Source organism: Cyanistes caeruleus, chromosome 4, assembly GCF_971803275.1.
Source record: "Cyanistes caeruleus chromosome 4, bCyaCae1.hap1.1, whole genome shotgun sequence".
NCBI classification, from domain to species: Eukaryota; Metazoa; Chordata; class Aves; order Passeriformes; family Paridae; genus Cyanistes; species Cyanistes caeruleus.
In genome coordinates this window covers 2,904,987-2,924,147 of record NC_141704.1, presented here as the reverse complement: position 1 = coordinate 2,924,147, position 19,161 = coordinate 2,904,987, and the positions used below count along the sequence as shown (strand labels likewise).

The 19,161-nt window shown below is 49.3% G+C and overlaps 1 protein-coding gene across 1 annotated transcript in view; it reads right to left on the bottom strand.

Moving 5' to 3' along the window:
- PLXNA4 (plexin A4) overlaps positions 1-19,161 on the bottom strand; it is a 390,481-nt gene that overhangs the window by 104,679 nt on the left and 266,641 nt on the right. Inside the window, exon 5 of the mRNA XM_086886383.1 lies at positions 2,450-2,573. Within this exon, the coding sequence (XP_086742509.1) occupies positions 2,450-2,573 (124 nt within the window). The remainder of the gene's footprint in view (positions 1-2,449; positions 2,574-19,161) is intronic.

Here is a 19,161-nt window from a genome sequence, read left to right as displayed (position 1 = left end):
TCTCTACACTTGCCTCCTCCCCGAGCTGGCTGAGGCCCCCTCTGAGGTGACAGCCACTGCAAGGACACACAGCTGCATGCTGAGGGGTTGTTTCTACCAGCACAAAGAGCAGGGGTCAGGCCAGGTGACAAAGCAGGACAGGATGAGAAGGTGACATAGCGCTCAGTGCTCCCACACTGCATTTTCCTCACTTAGGGAAAGGCTGGAGCTGTTTCTCCACACCGAGGACCACCAGGGAGAAAAGCTGAGCAGACAGGCCTTAGCCCTGGATGCCACCAAGCCTTTGTGAGAGTAGGATCCTCTTTGGGCTATGGCAAAGGCAATGGGAAAGGTGACTTTTTTTTTTGGTCTCAGATGGAGAACAGGAAAAAGCTTTGGTTATTTGGATGGATTTAGCACTCAGGCTGAATGCATTCTCCCTGCTAGCAATGGAGAAGGGGAACCCACCCTCCTCTAGCAAACCTCCCTCTGGGCATGGATGATGCAGGAGCAAGCTGTGCCATGCAGAAGATGACACTGGTGGGCAGAGCAGTGCTTGGCCACAAACTCCATGGGCCAGTGCACACCCCGAGCAGACAAGGAGCCCTACACCCCACACTCCTGGGACAGCATGGAAAGCATGGAGCCTGCCCCCAGCCAGCTCTCAGAGAGCCCAGAGCAGCAGTCCTGGGCTGAAACAGACTCAGGTAGAGATTTTTCCAAGACCCCGTTAATGCCCGAAATTTCAAAGCGTGGCTGACCACATGTGGATCTCACAGAGGCGGATCCAACTTCCAAGTGGTTCAATCAGTTGAATCTGAATGGCTCAATCAGTTGTCTATCTCAGAACTAGACAGCTATGGGTTATTTCCAGGCACAGAGAAAGCTTTCAGCAGCTTCTCACAGAAAAATAATTTTCATGGGTGGTTTCTTCCTTCTTGCTTAATATCAATCAGTGGAAAACCAGCACACAAACACCTGCTTTGCCTCCGTGGGCAAGAACTCACTGTCACTGACACTTTGCTAGGACTCAGGGTTCTAGCATTCTAGAGCTTTGCTGATGACACCACCAAGCCTCTGTTTGTTCCCCTCCTGGTTTGCCTCTGGTGACAGGATGAGCTGGATCACCAGTTTAACTGGGACTGGACTGAGGCTTCCATCAAAATGCCCATGAAGATTGCTGGGTAACAGATGATGTCAGCTTCTGATCCCAGCAGCTCTGGGCTGACTCACCCTGGGAGTAACCCAGAGGTAAAGGTCTCTTATTCCGTTATCATTTTCCATCGCCCCGAGCCAGCCAGTCCCCCAGGATTTATTCCAACATGAAAGAATTCAACAGCTACTGAGAGAATACAGAAAAGAAACCTTGAACTACCAGAAGAACAAAGAACTTAAAATGTCTCAGATCAGTTTTGTTTGAAGCCTGGGGAAAGTAAAGTCACAGCAAAGTTAAGAGGCTGAAACAAAGCAGCAATGACTGGACATGAAGGCTTTGAAAGGCTGATTTCATTATCCCTGGAGAAATCCAAACCTGTCACCTGGAAGGTGTCTGGCAGCTGCACCCTGAGCAATTCCATTTAGGCCTTTCAGAATGTGGGGATAATGATCAGCTTTTCTCGAGATGGAGCTTTTAGGGCCTGGGTTTAATTGCAGCCCAAATTAGCATGGCCAAAAAGACAGAGCACCGGTAGCCTGAGAGAAATGGGGTTTTGTCTCCTTCTTGGAGCATGTTGGGATCTCACCACATCTGGTCCTGCTGCCATGAGCCAGGAGAGAAACCACAGACTGGTCAGATCTTCAGCAGTGATTTCCTGCCTCAAGCCCAGGGATGGCCGGGATCACCTGCTGCTCTGCCAGCATTCACTGTGTGGTTTCCTTGGCTGCTGACTGAGTAGCTTGAAGCCAGAAAGGTTAAACCTCGTGCTGCAGAAGGTCACAGGAGACAGCAGGAGCCCTGGAAGCTGTGGGTTCCTCTGCACAGCATCCTGCCTCTGCTCTGCGTGCCTAGTGCTGGAGCAGGATGGAGTTCCTGGGGGCTTAGAAGGAGACATTTCCATCCAAAATGGTGGGAACTTGGAGCTCACTGAAATAATTCATATCATCCTTCACCTGGCTTTCCTCTAGAATGCAATTTCTAACCACGAAAATGTCCCTTGCCTAAAGTTTTTAATTAATTCCTCTCCCAGGGCAACACACAACACATGCAGAACACAGAGTCCCTTCAGACCTGCCCTCACAGACAACAAGGAAAACTCTTCCTAGTCCATTTCTAGACTTCTAAAGAGAGAATAACCAATGCCAAAATATCCTCCTGTGGGAAATGTCTCCCTGCTCTGGAAGAGTTGCTGGGGAAGTTAATGGAGTCTGGAGAGCCTCTTGCTGCCAGTCCTTCCCACTGGAATCCCTGGGTCTGTCACGCTGCAGGGGCAGGTTAAACCCGAGGAGAGGGGCAGGGATTGTCATTCCTCACCAGAACGTTGTACTGGGAGACGGAGATGTTGTTGGGGTGCACGGTGAGGCGGACGCACTGCTTCATCTCCGAGGCGAATCTGCGCGGCTCGCTGGAGCGCTCGCACCGCTCCTTCCGCGTGCAGCTGGAAAACAGGGACAGACAGCGGCAGAGTGAGCACAGAGCCAGGCTGGCAGGGTGGGGACAGCTCTGGGGTGTGCGAGCAGCAATCAGTGTGCATGGAAAGTCGGCCCTGTGCTCTTTGGGACAGCACCAGACAGAAAATTGCACTCGTGCCCTGGCGTGCTCTGGCTCATGGAATTGTAGAGGATCTCCTGAGCTGGAAGGGATCCACACAAAGCATGGAGTCCAGCTCCTGGCCCTGCACAGGGCATTCCCAAGAGTCCCAGCACGTGTCTGAGAGCATTTACTCCGGTGCTGGCAGCTGTGGGATTGCTCAAGCAGGCTGGGGAGTTGCAAGGAACCGGCAAGAGGAGGGAGGGGGCTGTGTGAAAGCTCCATCCCCGCTGCAGAAATTCTCTGTCTCTCCACCCACACAGCAGGTGCAGCACAACCTTCCCTGGGCCAGACCCCCAGCCCTTCAAACTCTCCTGTCCAAGGGCTGTGGGACACCTCAGGCAGGGCTCTCCTTGTAGAGAAGCTGTGCACAGCCCATGTTTTTTGTCCCTCTGAGAACTCTGCACACTTGTGGTGCCTCTGGGCTGTTGGTACCTCACCTCTGGCAGGGGGACACCCCCAAGCAGCTGTCCCTGCAGATTAAGGAGCTTTCTGCATGTGGCTTGAAAATCCTGACTAGAAGTGCTGAGAGCTGAATCTTAAAGATTCAGGTGTTCTCAATAAGTGACACCTCAGTGAAATTTGTGGGTGCACGCACCTGGGCTGCACAAATGCGTGGAGTTCAAGCCACTGTTGATGTTTTCGGTGCTGTCACCACTCCTCATCTCACTTGTGTGGTGCAAACACAACCCAGAAAAGTGGATTGGTGGCTGTTTGCCCCATTTCCACCCAGGTTTGCACTTGTTTAACATAAACCACATCTGCATTTCACTCCACACCCGCTGCCAAGGCCATTGCTTCAAGGAAGGTGTCTGCCTGGAAATCCACAGGGTTAATCCAAGAGGACAGCTCCAGCTGCATGCCAATTACCTTCTGCCATTAAGTTAATGTTATGGACTTGCACAGGGTGTCTTCAATGGATTTTGTTATTAGCAGTGCTATTACCCCCCATTAAAACCAGCTATAAAGACTTAAGTGTGGATGTTAAATTATTCACCCGCTCCCAGACTTCAGTCTCATTTGGGAGAGAGCCTGGGGGCTGCTGGAGCTCCAGGATCACCCCTCAGCACCCCTACTCCTTGGAGCAGAGACTGCACCCTTGTGCATGGGGATTTGCAGATGAGGATCCATGGGAACACATGCCAAAAACTCAGTATATGGATAATCCAAATGTTACAAAGCTTGGTGCTGCCTAAAACTTTAGGGCTTGGCTTCTCTCTGGCAACTGTCTCTAGATAAACACCCCAACCCCAAACTCCAATTTCCCCCTCTTTCTGGCAGAGGAAAGTTTTGTATTTCCAGAGGCAGGATCCATAGAGGGACATTTTGGCCGTTCTCAACACACTTTGAAGGCTTGAGAGAGCAAAAGCAGCACTGCAGCTCCTGCTCTCTGTTCCCCAGGAGCTCTCATCCCATTAAATCTCCTCTGGCACTGCCACATGCTGGATCAGGAATTTTAAATGGGCACTCTCCAGAGAGTTGGACTGATAGCCCATTAAATACCCCCAAAACTGTAAGTCCCCCATGGTGGCACAAAAGCCAAAAGACAAAATGCTGACCTGAGATTTTTCCAAGCACTTCCGTAAAACAAACAGCCACAGCAATCCCACTAAAGCTCCACAGGGTGTGGGAACTCCTCTACTGGGAATAGTTTGGAAGGGAAACCTTTTTGGGCTCAGAATCAAAACACAAGTGCCCAGATTCTTCCAGATGTTCTGTTACCTCCCATTTATTTCCTTCAGCTGCAGCACAACAGAAATATCTGGATTTTCTAAAATTAAACAGGCAGATATCCAGGCTCAGTTCAAATCTATGGATATGGATTAAGCATCCAGGAATGTGGTTTGTATTCCCAATCCCCCAACTGAGCAGGAATATAATAATCCACATTTTACCTTGTTGTTTACAGGTCATACACATTTAAAACATGTGATTTTTCAAACCAAACTCTCGGTCCATGTTAGACTGATGTGCTCTGCAGCCTTGATATCTGCCATAAGGTGAAAATAATGTCATCCAAAATACGAATTTATGAAAAACCAAACCAAACTAAGCCTGGCTTTAATATAATGTTAAGGCTGCTGTGTCAGGGTCTCAGGAATTAGGGACTGCCAGACTGAAAGCAGCTTCTGTACTTCCAAATCTGCTCCCTGCACTCACACACTGCAAGCCAGACTTTAATTACAGGATCACAGGTTATTATTCCTTTTTTCCACGGTGACCTCAATTCTGCCACTTCCAAACTTTCGACTTTCACCGTCCGACTTTTTCCATGCAATTCCTCAGCTGGAAAAGCCGAAACACTTCTAACACTGAACAGCTGTGCCTGGTGCTCCAGTCTGATGGTGGGGGAGTTCTGCTGAGCTGGACCACACTGAGCTGGGCTCTGGGTCAGGGCTCAGGCTCTGGGGTCAGCACCACGGGTGAGTGACCACAGCTGCTTCAGGAATCGAATCTAAAGGGATGGAGCCACCTGCCAGTGGTTTGTGGATGCAGAAAGGGGTGATGGTGGCTCCTCTCCAGAGCAATTTGTCTGTGGTTTCCCCATCTCCTCTCCCATGACCACCTCATCTACCCTAAGCTGGAGCATCCTGTGGCTTCACACATCACCCAAGGTGATGCTGGTCTGCAGCTGAGATTCTCCAGAGGCACAACGTAGTGGGTTCTCCCATGATGGGTTACCCTAAAGGAAGGGAGATTTGGGTTGGATATTATGAAAAAATTCTTTACTCAGAGGGTGGTGAGGCCCTGGCACAGGTTGCTCAGAAAAGCTGTGGCTGCCCCATCCCTTGAAGTGTCCAAGGCTGCATGAGGCTTACAGCAACCTGGGATGAGAGAGACATGGCAGGGGGTGGAACTGCATGATCTGTAATGTCCCTTCAACCCAAATCCTTCTGTGACAGTTCAGCTGAGCAGGAAAAGATATCTGACATAAAGTAACCATCTCCCTCCAACCTTCCTCTGCACCACCAAAAATGTTCTGCCCTCCCCAAAGACAGGAAGAAATGGCAGAGGAAATTGTTCCAACATGTGCAGAGAAAGTCTCCCTGCAGCACCAGTCTCAAATCCCTGGATGGTGAAGGCTGAGATGCAGAAACAAAAGTGACAAAGGATCTGGTCACAGAAGCATCTGCCCAGAGGGCACATGGCAGCCCCAGAAGTAAGTTCAGCAAACTGTAAATAAAGGCAAATGGGACTTTTCATAAATAAGTACTCCCAGACACAAGGTCCTGCCTATAGGAGTGGTCACCTGGAAGGCAGCTGCCTGCACTCAGCAGCTGGGCTGAGGGAGTGATAATGAAATATCTCAACCTCAACACATCATTTCTGCTGTCTCTGGTGACAGTCATTGCCTTCCTTGGTCCCTGGGAGCTCCTGTAACTCTCATCTGGTGTGTTTATTATTGTTTGTACAGAAGAAAACCCCTTTTACTGCTAAATTTGCTTTAATAAAATATCTGTGCCCCCACAGCATTCCGGGGGTGTCCGCACACCGAGATCGCTTTCTGCTGCCACATTCCCTGAGTCCCTGCAAGTGCCACCATCACTGGGTGATGTGTAGCTCCCAGTGGCACCTCATTCCACTTCAGGCCCCTAAAAGAGCATCTCCCACCCCTGAGCTTGTTTTGATTGTGGTGCAGACACGACACTTCCCTGGATGTGCTGCTCCTTCATTATCAGCTGCGTCTTTAACAATTCCAAGTGTCCTGCTTTGTCCAAAACCATTAACACAAACACTGAGGAGCTGCTCCTACCACTGAGCCATGAGGAATGTCATTTCCTCCTCATCTCCCATTAAGAAGAAGCACCACTGGTGCTCACCCCCTGCTTGCCAGCCACCAACCAATTATTTTAATGATGTTAAATTAATACTTTCAGCTTCTCTCGTGTCTCTCCTCCAAGAATCTCTGAGGGCTTTGCCCACAGCTAATTAAACTTCAGGATATCTCCATGAGGTTGGAATTAGCAGGCAGAGACAGGAAAGTGAGGCACAGACTGAGAGCAGGGCAAAGCCTGAGGTGGAGGTCCTGGTTTGGGACACAAGAAATCATCATTAAATCCCTAAAGATCAGGGACTTAAAGCTGGGGCCACACCCTGCAGGCCCAGGCTGCAGAGGGCCAGGCTATTCCACCTCTGCAGGGATGGAAAGGGTTCTTCTGCCTTGCTGGGGCTTGGTCAAACCAAGCCCAGACTCTCAGTGAAGGTACTCCTGTTGCAGACAAAAAAACCCCAAACCACCACCCTACACACAAAAACCCCTCCCAGCTCTCCCAAAAATGACCTTTATTTTTCACCTGACCATGTCTTGCTTGCTCATGACCATAACAGTTGAAAAAGGAGAAGATTTGGACTCTGTTGTATTTTTTTCCCCCATAATTTCCCAAGAAGCAGACTGAAATATCCAACTTTTTGAATGTGAGGCCCAAAAAAAAGTCAGTTTTCTGGCAATGGAAAAGGTCTTATCTGCAATTCTGTTAATTAATAACAAATTTCAAGACAAAAGAGTGGTGATTGGATCTGATCAGAAATTGCTACTCAGAACAGAGTATTTGGGGGATTTTTACAAGTGGCAATTAGCACACGATGCAATATTTTTTTTTACTCAGGGAAAAAAAAATACCATCAAAAATTTTTAATTCCCAAAAAAAAATTCTAAAGAAATTAATCTTTTTTGGAGAAGCCTCACCATTTGATGCATAGCATAATTCTTTTGACTCTGGGTGTTCAGGTGGGTTCTCAGGGAAGGAGAGGGATGTGAAAAATCTGTGTTTGATGGCAAAGCTCAGAGACTAAATGGTTTGGGTCATCCCAGCAACCCCAAATGACACCTTTCCACCACCTCCACACAGGTAATTTGCTGGAATCACTCTTTTGCAAAAGGTTTTGACATTTCAGCTTTCCTTTCTGGCTCTAAACAGTGACATTTCCCTCAGGGGATAAATTCTCTCACCCTCTGATGGAACCATCTCAGCCCTCCCTTTCCTCACACCTTCCCTCCAGTGCTGGGGGTGGCAATTGGGGCACCCCCAGTCACACCAGTGGGGAGGGGTCACCAGTCCAAGGGGGAATATTTTGGTAGGATACAAGTTTGATGTTGGAATTCCCGTTTTCATCCCCAAACTGTTCACTCCTAAGCTTTTTGTGGTGTAGGGTCCCTCTGACTGGGGTCCTCCACTTGTGCAAGAGGGAGATGTTGCCCCATCCCAATCCTCACCTCTTCCCAGCAGTGTGTTTTCAGCTTGGGCAAAGTTCACATTCTCTTTTTTTCACCTCTCTTTAGTTTTTTCCCTTAAAACTCAACCCGTTCCCTTCTTTTTTCCTCAGATTATCCATCTGCCTCCCTCATTCACATCACCACCTCCAGTGGTCTCCTTCTGAGGTTTTTTGGAGAGAGACATCCAAGGAAAAAAAAGAAATTAGAAGGCTCGAGAAGATGTAGGGAAACTTTCAGGGAAATCTGATTTAGGTCTCCATTGCAAGACCATGAGTAGCCCAAATGATCTCCCCTGTCCTGGATCAAGTCAGGGTAAGAGACAATGATTTTCCATTTCTCCCATCTCGTCATCTCCAAGGGAAAATCAGAATTCCCAACCCAGCCAGGCTGTACCTGCACACAAGAGTTAAACTGAAAGAACTGAAGAGATCAACAAATTTGGAATCTGAAATATAAGAGTGGCTGTAGGCATGGCCTGGTAGCTCCTGGTAGCAGCTCTCCTTGTCCCTGAGGGGAAAGGTGATTTGGGGATGTCCCTGGATCCCTGGAATTGTTCCTGGCCAGGCTGGCCAGGGTTTGGAGCAGCCTGGGACAGTGGGAGGTGTCCCTGCCCATGGTGGGGATGGCACTGGATGGGCTTTAAGGTCCCTTGCAACCCAAACCCTTCTGTGATTCTCTGATTCCTACAAAATTAAATAACAGAAATAGTGATATTTTGTTAAATCTCTGGTCTTACAACGCACCAGAATTTTTGTCCTAGGCAAAGCTGGAGCAGCACAGAACCCAGGAGGTGACAGGGGGATTTCTGGCACCTCTGCAGCTCCTGGGTTCCCCTCTCTGCCCCCAAAGCCCCAGACTCTGGCAGAGAGCCACGTTCCCCAGCCGGGCAGGGGCTGATTCCGCACAGGATCCCCGGCCAGCACCAGCCAGGGGTCCCTGTCCTTGCCCCAAGGAGGGGATGTGTTTGTTCCCTTGAGGAGCAGCTCTGAGGTGCCTTTTGGAAGGTGATCAGCAGAGGGAGCTCGGCGGAAGCCAAGTGCAAACCCTCGGAATGGCATTTTCAGCCAGCACTGGGGACAGCGATCTGGGGAAGGAGCGCAGGACAGAGATGCTTGGCTGGGGGAGGCTCTGGAGATCCGAGTTTTCCGTCTGGTCCCTCTTTCAGGATGAGATGCGAGGTGACAGCTTCGCTCCTTTCCGGGAAAAAGTTTTTTGATTTCCCAGTTGGAAAGATGGGTGAGACGAGAACAAAGCAATTAAAGGAATCTGGGGATGGATTAAGGGGTTTGTTTTAGCCCAAGCCTGACCAACATTTAGACCCAGCTTTGGGTCTCCTGAGGTGGCTTTATCACCAGGGGAGAGTAAGGCTGGGGAAGGAGGGAGCAGCTGAAATTTGCCTTTCCCTCTGCTGGAGCCAAAGCAATTTTCTGGCTGGAGCCAGGAAAAGGGAGAAGATTCAGTCCCACTCGCATGTAAAGTTTAAGGTCAGTTTTAGCAATGTTTTGACATTTCCAGGTTCCCTCGGGGTCCTGAGAACAGGAATGCCATAAATGTCGAGACACAGACATAATTGACCTTAAACTTTACATGGCCATGTGGAGAATACCCCACTCCCTCCCTGCTCTCTCCTTTTGGCCTCCAGGCTGCCCAGGGCATGGCTGAAATTTAGCTCTCGCTGGCACCAAGAAGTTAAATTTGACCAACTGCCCAGGATATTCCATTCTGGACAAAAAAGGCAGGAGATGCTCCAGGAAAAGTGACAAATTTGAGCTGGGATAATGCACAGGATTATTGCTGGAAAACCTGTCCTGGTGGTGAGGGGTTTTCTCAGCAAGTTCACGTGTGTCTGAGGAAGTTGTTGAATCCTTTCATCTTTGGCTCTAACCACAAACAGGCTCAACTCCCCAAAAGCTGCTTTTTGGGCACTAAAGATGAACTGAGCAAAGCAGGGAAAAGCCGCTGGGGGAAATAGAAGCAGTGGGGTTTTTAATGGGTGCTATTTAGGCACCAAGGTCTGTGCATTTTTCCAAAGAGACATGGGAGAAATTACTCCAAAAAAAAAGCTGAAATTCACTCTTCGGAGCTTTGCAGTTCCCCAGGGCAATTTTTAAGGGACCTGCGAGCCACAAAAAGTTTCAGACCACCATTCAAAGCTCACCCTGCTGCTCTTCTCAATATCCCAGCAGGGCAGTCCTGGGGTGAAAGACCAGATCTCCATCCCTGCGTTTGGGCTGCAGTTTGGTGATGGAAACGCTGCCCTGCCAAAGCTGCCTCTCCCCACTCGCCTCCTGCCCGGCACCAGCGCCGCTGTCACCTCGCCAAAAGGAGCGAGGCTGCTAATTGCTCTGCCTGCTAATCTATTCTAATGCATGGTAATAGAAGCCGAGTTTCTGCCCTGATAACTCGGCCGGTTTATGCTGCAGAACCGCAATCCCCCCGCCCGGGCCTTATCGCCGTCCCCAGGTGGGCTCTTCCCTCCATCCCAGCGATTGTGCGAGCCCACCCCCGGAGCCCCACGGGGCGTGGGTGCAAGGGATTTACTCCTCCGTCTCCCGCCCTACAAAGCCAAGCGCTCCGCAAACAGCATCCCTCCCCCCTGCTCTGGGGGATTTCATGCCCCTTCTCCTTTCCCCGAGCCCCCCTCCCCAAGTTTCCAGAGCTTACGGATTGTCTCGGCCCTGCTAATCTTGCCTGGGAGAGGCGGGGTTGGAGCATCAAATGTAACCTGCTCCCGAGCCCTGGGGCTGGCCAAAGGTTCAGAGGTGGCCCCGAGGAGCATCCCAGCTCAGGCATGGCTGGGGGGCAGCCAGGGATGGTGGACACGCGTGTGTGCCTCTGCAGGGCGGCTCGCTGGAGCCTGAGATGGACGGGAGCATTTCACGTGCAAATCCCTGGAAACTTGGACCCTTTGTCCAATGAAGGATTGGGAATGGTTTGCTGGCACGGAGGGTGGGGAAGGAGGGTGTGGGAATGAGGGAGGGGGATCTGTGGAAGGGGATGTTGAAATCCACTCCTCAGCTGGTTGTTATGGGAAGGAGGAGTCCATCCGTGAATCGCAGGATCATGGATGCATGGGATGGTTTGGGTTGGAAGGGACATTATAGATCATCCAGTCCAACCCCCTGCCATGGGCAGGAACCCTTCCACCACACCAGACTGCTCCAAACCTCACCCAGCCTTCCAGGGATCTAGGGGCAGCCACAGCTTCTCAGGGCACCCTGTGCCAGGGCCTGCCTGCCCTCACAGCCAAGAATTCCTTCCTAAAATCCATTCCTACATCACTTCCTGCTGCAGAAACAGCCTGAAAACAGCCAGCAGCTGTCTGTGACATCTGCGAGGATGGGGATCTCCTGCCTCCATCCTCTGACCCTTCCCAATCTCCTGAAAGGGTCAAAGCCACAAGGAAATGACATCTCTGAAGCTGCAGGGTCTCTGCTTTGCTGCCCCTTCAATCACAGCCCTCCACTCCTTTTGCTGCTGAACTTAGCAGGCACAACACGAGCCCAATAGCTTAAAGCAGGAGGAGAGTCTCAGAGCACAAAAATCACAAGCAGGAGGCAGAACTCGAGCCAAAGGCATGAGAACCATGGTCAGTCCACAGCACTGAGGTGGTCCACAAGAAAGGAATCACAGGAATCTGCCTGGAATCTGCATTTTGCCATCTGCCCAAGAAAGGCTGAGCTTCAAATGAAGATGGAAAAACCCCTGAAGGCTCAGCTGAAGGCTACCTAAGTAATACAAGCTCCTGTCTCTGAGGAGGCAGCAAAATAACTTTCCCTGCACTGAATTCACTTAGAGTTGTTTTAAAGAAAATTAGAAGAAGAAGAAAGCGAGAGAAAGGGAACGAGGTTGCTAGATAAGGCAAGCAATTAATGAACAAAATTACTTTTCCCAGAGAGCATCCTATCATGGTGCTTCCTATTCATGCTAATAATATTTGTGAGTGTCTTCCCCAGAACCTGGGTAGATAACACCTACACTCTCCTGTGCTCCTACATGCTCTCCTCTGCAAGGGCTGATGCAAATAATCTGTTCAAAGGGGCTGAAGTTCTTTGTTCCTGGCCTGATTCAGATCATCATCCTCGAATTCTCCATGGGAGCTTCTCTTGAGTAACTCCATGGAAATTAATTTGGTGATTTCCCTGTCTCTATAGTCCAAATGCCAAACATCTGCTGGTGAAGATGATGGGAGATGCCCTTGCCTTCAGAAAGGTCAAATTTGGGGTGTCCTGCTCAGTGATTGGAGCTGATCAGTGGTGCTGAGGCTCCCTCAAGGCTGCAGAGACACCTGGAATCCAAATCCTCCAAGTTTGGTGCCACTTCAGCCTTGTCTCCTAAAAAGCAAGTGAGGATCTGTGTTCAGGAGGTTTTCCAGAAGGTCAGGGAGCTGTGGGAAGTGCACTGTAAGGAGTCCCCACTCACACAGACACCGAATCCCTGCCAGGCTTGGCCAACAGCTCACTCACTTGCTCTTTTGTTGTCAGCCTCTGCTGTCCTGCCTTGGGGGAGCAAAGAAAGGGGAAAACATTCCCACAGGATAAACTGATGAGTCCTGAACACTCCTCATCCAAATCCCCCACCCCTGGAAACCTCTCGAGCAGTATTACCCGGAAAGGTTCCAGGCAGAGGGGATCCCACAGAGTTTCTCAAACCAAATTCTCACAATCCACCACTGCTCCTTTTGATCTTCATCAATATCTCTATTTTCACACTGCTGATAAGCTCCTTTCCTCCTTATCCATCCATCCATCCATCCATCCATCCATCCATCCATCCATCCATCCATCATCCATCCATCCATCCATCATCCATCCATCATCCATCCATCATCCATCATCCATCCATCCATCTATCCATCCATCATCCATCCATTCATCCATCCATCCATCCATCCATCCATCCATCCATCCATCCATCATCCATCCATCATCCATCCATCATCCATCCATCCATCCATCCATCCATCCATCCATCCATCCATCCATCATCCATCCATCCATCATCCATCCATCCATCCATCCATCCATCATCCATCCATCCATCATCCATCCATCCATCCATCCATCCATCCATCCATCATCCATCCATCCATCCATCCATCCATCATCCATCCATCCATCCATCATCCATCCATCCATCCATCCATCCATCCATCCATCCATCCATCCCTCTGCCCTGTCCCCCAGCAGCAGAGCCTACAGTGATGGGTGCTGTAACTCGAGTATTTGCTCCTGGCAGAGACAATTTCTTCCTCTGAGCCCAGACTTTTCTGCAGGAAAAGCAAAATTTCTGCAATTTGCAGCCAGAAAAACCTCAGGATAGCACAGAGGGAATTGCACTGAGTCCCCATTTCCCCACAGACCTGGGATTGGCATCTCCAGCAGTTCCATGGCTCTGGTAGGAGAGGAGATTGTGCAGGGAACTGGGAAAAATAAACCAAGGAGCCTCTCAGCCCAGGCTTGGCTTGCCCTGTGGGGTGTGAAATCAGTGGGATGGGATTTTCCACCTGAAAAAGGCACCCATGAAGCTCCACCAACCCCACTCGGACCATGCCTGAAGCTCTGGATCCATCCCTAAGCTATTTGTTTCCTTGAAGGAAGGAAAAAGCCCAGGCTGAGCTGGATGCACAGCTTTCAACAGGTGAACAGAGATCAGAAATAAAGGAGAAGCTCTGTTTCCATGGCAGTTTTCAGATCCTCACGTGATCAGTGCACAGGCTTTGGATCAGAGCTGGAGCTTCCCAGCTACTTAAATCAGCATTTCACCCCAACTCTGACAAAAACAACAATAAAAAATTCTGTCTTTCACATCCCAGCTCCTTCTAGGAAAGGGAATTTGGGGGACAGAATAATAAGAGGAAAAATTGAGCAGGAAGGATTTTAATTTTAATCTCATTGCCTTTCTCTGCCCAAACCTGCTCCAGCCAAAAAGTCAAGGTAAAAGCTGAGTTTCTCTCTTCTTAAGCCTCCTGTCGAGCTGGCTCTGCAGAGAGGTTTGGAGTGAAGGGAGGATCCATCCAGAGCCAAGCCATAGGAAACAGAAGGACCTGGGCTCCAAAACACCCTAAAAACAATCCTGGTTTCATCCCTCTGGTAGTTTAAACATACAGCCAAAATAAATTATTATTATTGTTATTATTAATTTTTAATTATTTTTAATTATGATTTTAAAATATTAGTTAAAAGAACATTATTATTATTATTATTATTATTATTATTATTATTATTATTACTATTACCAATACTATTACTATTACTACTATTACTACTATTTATTACTACTATTACTACTATTACTACTATTACTATTACTATTACTATTACTATTACTATTACTATTACTATTTTAGGAGTAATTCTCCTTAACAATCAGGTCTGGCACACCCCACCTCGCACCGTGAGGCTCTGGGAAGTGCTCCCTGACCCGAGGCTGCACCAGGAATCCCAGCTCACGCTCCAGCTGCAAGGAAAACGCTGTCAGCAGGTGATGTATGGATTTCCCCCGCTCTGTGCATGGCTGGAAGGGGTGGGTTAAGCACTGAGAAATCGCTGTGGTGCTGTGGGTGACCTCCAGCAGGCTGGGCTGTCGGATGCACGGCGATGGAGACATCCATTACACACTCCAGGTGTCCATCTCCCGGCCTCATTTCCTAGTTCCCTGCCCTTTAAAAACTCGTGGCTCCTGGACACAACTCGTGCTTGGTGCTGCTCTCTGGGCACATCTGGGAATGCTGGGTGGGCCAGACAGGCTGTGCTGGGGGATATGATGGGACTGAATGTGAGAAAAGGTTATTCCTTCTGGCCGAGGCAGTGACAGGGATCCAGTGTGGGTTGGTGGTTGGAAAAGGCTGGGAATGCTGAAGGAGCTAGGAATTCAAATGGAGTTTCATGATGTTGTCCCTCATCCACCTATACGAGACCTCTTCTCCCAGCATGATAATTTGTGGTGGACAGGAGTCCAACCATGCACTTGAAGGGGAAAAATGTCCTGCTGGAAGTCCTTCAGGATCAACATCTAATCCAGAATCCTGGATTCAAATCATCCATCTTATGGGTTGGTGGCAGAACTCAGGTTTTTAGTTGAACCTCCCAGTTTTTGGTCTCTCCTTCTGGGTAATAAGCATAGAACAAGAGGAAATGGCATCAAGTTGTGCCAGGGGAGATTCAGGATGGATTTTAGGAAAAGTTTCTTCATTGAAAGAGTGGTTAAGCATTGGAACAGGCATCCCAAGAAAGTGGTGGAGTCACCATCCTTGGAAATGTTAAAAAAATTAGTGGATGTGGCACTCGGCTCTATGGTTTAGTGGGTAGGGGCCATTTAAGCCAAAATCTGAGTCTGACAATCTTTGAGGTCTTTCCAACACGATGACTCTGTGATGCCCCAGCAGTGGAGAAGGCTTTTATCTCAAGCTGCAGAAGTGTCCTTGGTAGACTGGCAGATCCAGGGGACAAAGGGTGCTCAGTGCAGGCTCTGCCTGCCCCTGCCCCTTCCCCTTCTCCTGTGTACCCATCCCTCCAGCCCAGGATGTTAAGTGCTATTGGAATCAGGTGCTGTGCAGGAGGTGAAGGTGTTATTATTCAAGCCACTGGTTCCAATGAGATTATCCAGCCTAATGGAGCAGCTTGCGTGGACCTCCTCTAAGCCTGAATTTTCACTGTCAGAGGATCCCCAGTCAAGTGGAAAATTAGAAGGAGAAGGGAAGAGGGGGTTGTGGAGGGGAAAAGGGAGGGGATGATTAAGTCCTCTAGAAATTAATTCATAACTAGAGAAATGGAAATAATAACTCCCCAAGCCAATGGACAATCCCCAGCAAACACATTTCAATTTGGAAGCCGGCTCTGCTGCCGGTTCATCGTTTGCTTTCTGGCTCCTGCTGCTTCATTGATTTAATTTTCCACCCTAGGTGTTGACTTTGTCCTGGGATTGTGGCTCCTGCCAAGGCTCGAGCAGCTCAGAGCCCTCTCACTACCCGTGGCTGCCCAACCTGCAATGCTCACAGTGGGGAGCACTGGCTCAACGGGAAAGGCCTCACTTTTTAATTCTCCTTGGGTTTGGCTGATTTTTTGGGTTTATTTTTTTCTTCCCCACAGGAATGGATCCCAGTATCCAACAGGTTTAGAAGCTCCTGTGCAAAGCACATTGAGGCTTGGTGGAGTTCACAGCCAGCACCAGCCTGTTCCACCCTGATAGCAAAATATCCACATGCCTTTGGTGGACTGGGATCCCACATACTGTCCAAGGGCAGGACTTGGTCAAAGCCTCTGGACTGTCAAAGCTGCTGGGTGAAGCAGCTTCCAAGCACAGCTGGATATTTAATTCAAAGCCAGAAAGGCTTTATTTAATAGCAGTGATACAAACAGCAGATTTGTCCCCTTTTGTCAGAGATACCACAGCACAGGTTCATAAATGGTTTCTTATGACCTGACTCCAAAAAAAACCCACATCCTCAGCCATGAAAACCCAGACCTCTTTCCCAAAACCCGTGTGGACCTCAGAAATGGCAAAATAACAATTTTGAGCCAATTTTGGTCACAACCTGGTCTGTGGGAGATGTCCCTGCCTGTGGCACAGGGTGGGAACTGGGTGATCTTTGAAGTCTCTTCCAACCCAAGCCATTCTGGGATTTTATGATTCTGTGCCAGGACTGTGGGTTCAACTGAATAACCACACAAAACTGGGACATCAGGCTGAGTCAGGGACAGAGGATCTCCAGCTGACCCTTCCATCTCAGGGGTCCCTGAGCTCAGAGACCTTCTCAACCAGGCTGTGTTTGCACACACATCTGAGACAGCCTCGAAATGGGGCTGGAGAGAGTTAACAATTGTTTACCTGATTCCCCAGTGCAGTTCTGTGAAATGTTACTGCTTCCCAGAGGTACAAAATACAATTTTGCCTTAAAGGTCAATAGTATTCGACTCACTGAGGGAAGAGGGGAGTGCTCAGGAAGTTCTTTCATTCGGATCCCAGCCTGCTGCCCTTCAGGTGGTACCCAGGGCTCTGGTCATTGAGGGGAGTTGGCCTCTCCTGGCCAAATCCTGCTCTCCTCCTGTTCTTTGTCAAGAAAGATCTCTTTCGAGGGATTCAGAAGGTTCTAGCACTGAGTTTAAATTAAAGGTACTACTCCTGGCCTCAGGTGAGAGTCAGCCCCTTACACATGAAATGCAAGTGATATCTCTGTGCTTTGTGGGGATTTATCAACCTTAATAATGATAAATTCTCCAAAACAGAGGGGAAAAAAAAAGCCCAATCCTTGTGTCAGGGAGAAAGCTGAGGCCTCCCACCCCCAGGCCAGCTGAGCCCTCTCTGGGTCACTGCCCCTCTCCAAAACCTTCAGTAGAATTTGGGGGTACAGATGCAGGTCAGAGGATGCTGCACCCACAGCTACCAGGCAGCTGGGGACTGGGAAGATGCTTCCATGAGGAAGCCAAATGTGCTTTAAGCCCCTGCCAGAAGAAAAGGATGCTGGTAAACAAAGCTGCTCCCAGTTTATGTGTAACCATGCCAGGTGCTGTGGTCCACTTGCTTCCTGCAGCCACAGAGGGTTCAGCTGAGCTCCAGAGTGTCTGATCAGGGAGTGTCTCATCAGGCTGGGCTGTGGGTGACACCTCACAGTGTTTGTTGCCTCTGAAGCCTGTTCCAGGGTGGTTGTGGCGGTCCCTGGCTGGATCAGACTGTGCCTGCTCACAATCAGAGCTCCCAGGCTGCCTCTGCACCCTGACCCTGGGGGATGGCAGGCTCCTGGTGGGTGTCTCCTCGTATTTCCACCCCAGCACAGCTATGGGAACACCAGGCTGGCCTGGGTGGATTCAGGGTTGTGTTTAATGGCCACTGCTTAATGGAGCCTCCTGCTCCACTCTTGCTCCTGCTTCCTGCTCCCTGCTGCCTCCCCAAGCCCTGCTCAGATCACTCATGGAACAAGCTGACAGTTGCCCTTTGCCCAGTTGGTAGCCACGGACAGAAAGGCAGAATAATCACTGGGACAAATATAAGCTGCAGCTCCATGAGCCTCCCAACAGATCCATCACCTCCCCCAGCAGCTCAGGAGAGGATGTGAGCCATGAAAGGCAGCAGAAGTTAATCCTAGCCCTGTATAAACCAGCCAATAATATGCAGGACGTTTCCTATTAACCACCACACATCCAGACAATTACTCTGATTGATTCCAATCAGGTTTTACACCGGGCTTTATCCATCAGCACAAAGCTTCGCTGCCTGTTAATATCATGGGGAAAAACCATTCCTAATGGAGGCTGCCAAACTCCACAGCATCAGCATTAAGCAGTCACAAGAATTGATGAAGCAAACGCAGCCTTGGGATGGCTGGGGGTTTGCAAACTGCATGGAAAGTGCAATAAAAAATCTATTGGAGCATCCACACAACACCAATAACTCTCCATGTTCTGAATGGATTTCTGTTCTGAAGGGAAGGAGTGGAGAGATGCCTGGAGATAGATGTCTCCTGCCATCAGGATTATTATATGTGTGATGGTAGAGGGATGCATGGATGGATGATGGATGGATGGATGGATGGATGGATGGATGGATGGACGGACAGAAGATCTGGTTTATTCCCTGCTGCATTTTAGCTGGGTCTGGAAACCTTCCCCTCTGTCCATTTCAGCAGAAATTCTGTTATCTTTGTGTTTTCTCTTTTTAACACATTTACAGCAGGCACTGTGACCAAAAGGAAGGTGCTGAATGTGAAAAACAGAGATATCCATGAACTTTAGAGACATCAATCAACTGTTACTTTCTCAAGGTGAGGATAAGAATTATTTTTGTCCTCTACCCCCTGTCCTGATGCCAAAAATCTCTGTGCAGCAGAGGATAAGGTGCATGAGGAGGATGCTCTTCCTCCAACTGTTCAACCTTGAACTGCTGCTGCCAGAAGCAGCATAAAAACATAAAATCATAGAATATCCTGGGCTGGAAGGGACCCTCAAGGATCATTGAGTCCAAAAGGAAGGTCCCCATGGGAGACCCTGCAGGGTGAGAGTGATAGGGCCTTCCTCCATAGGGAGGAGGAAGCCAAGCCATTCCAAAAACCACACTGAGCACACCAGAGCCTTCCCACCCCAAACACAGCCATAAAACCTCTCCACAAAATCAGCAAATCAGTGACACAGTAGGTCCAGCCCAATAGCTCTGCCTGTAGCTGCTCCTTGGGCCCCTTTTAGTTATTCATCCCAAAAATCTGAACCTGGGACCGACATCCCAAGTC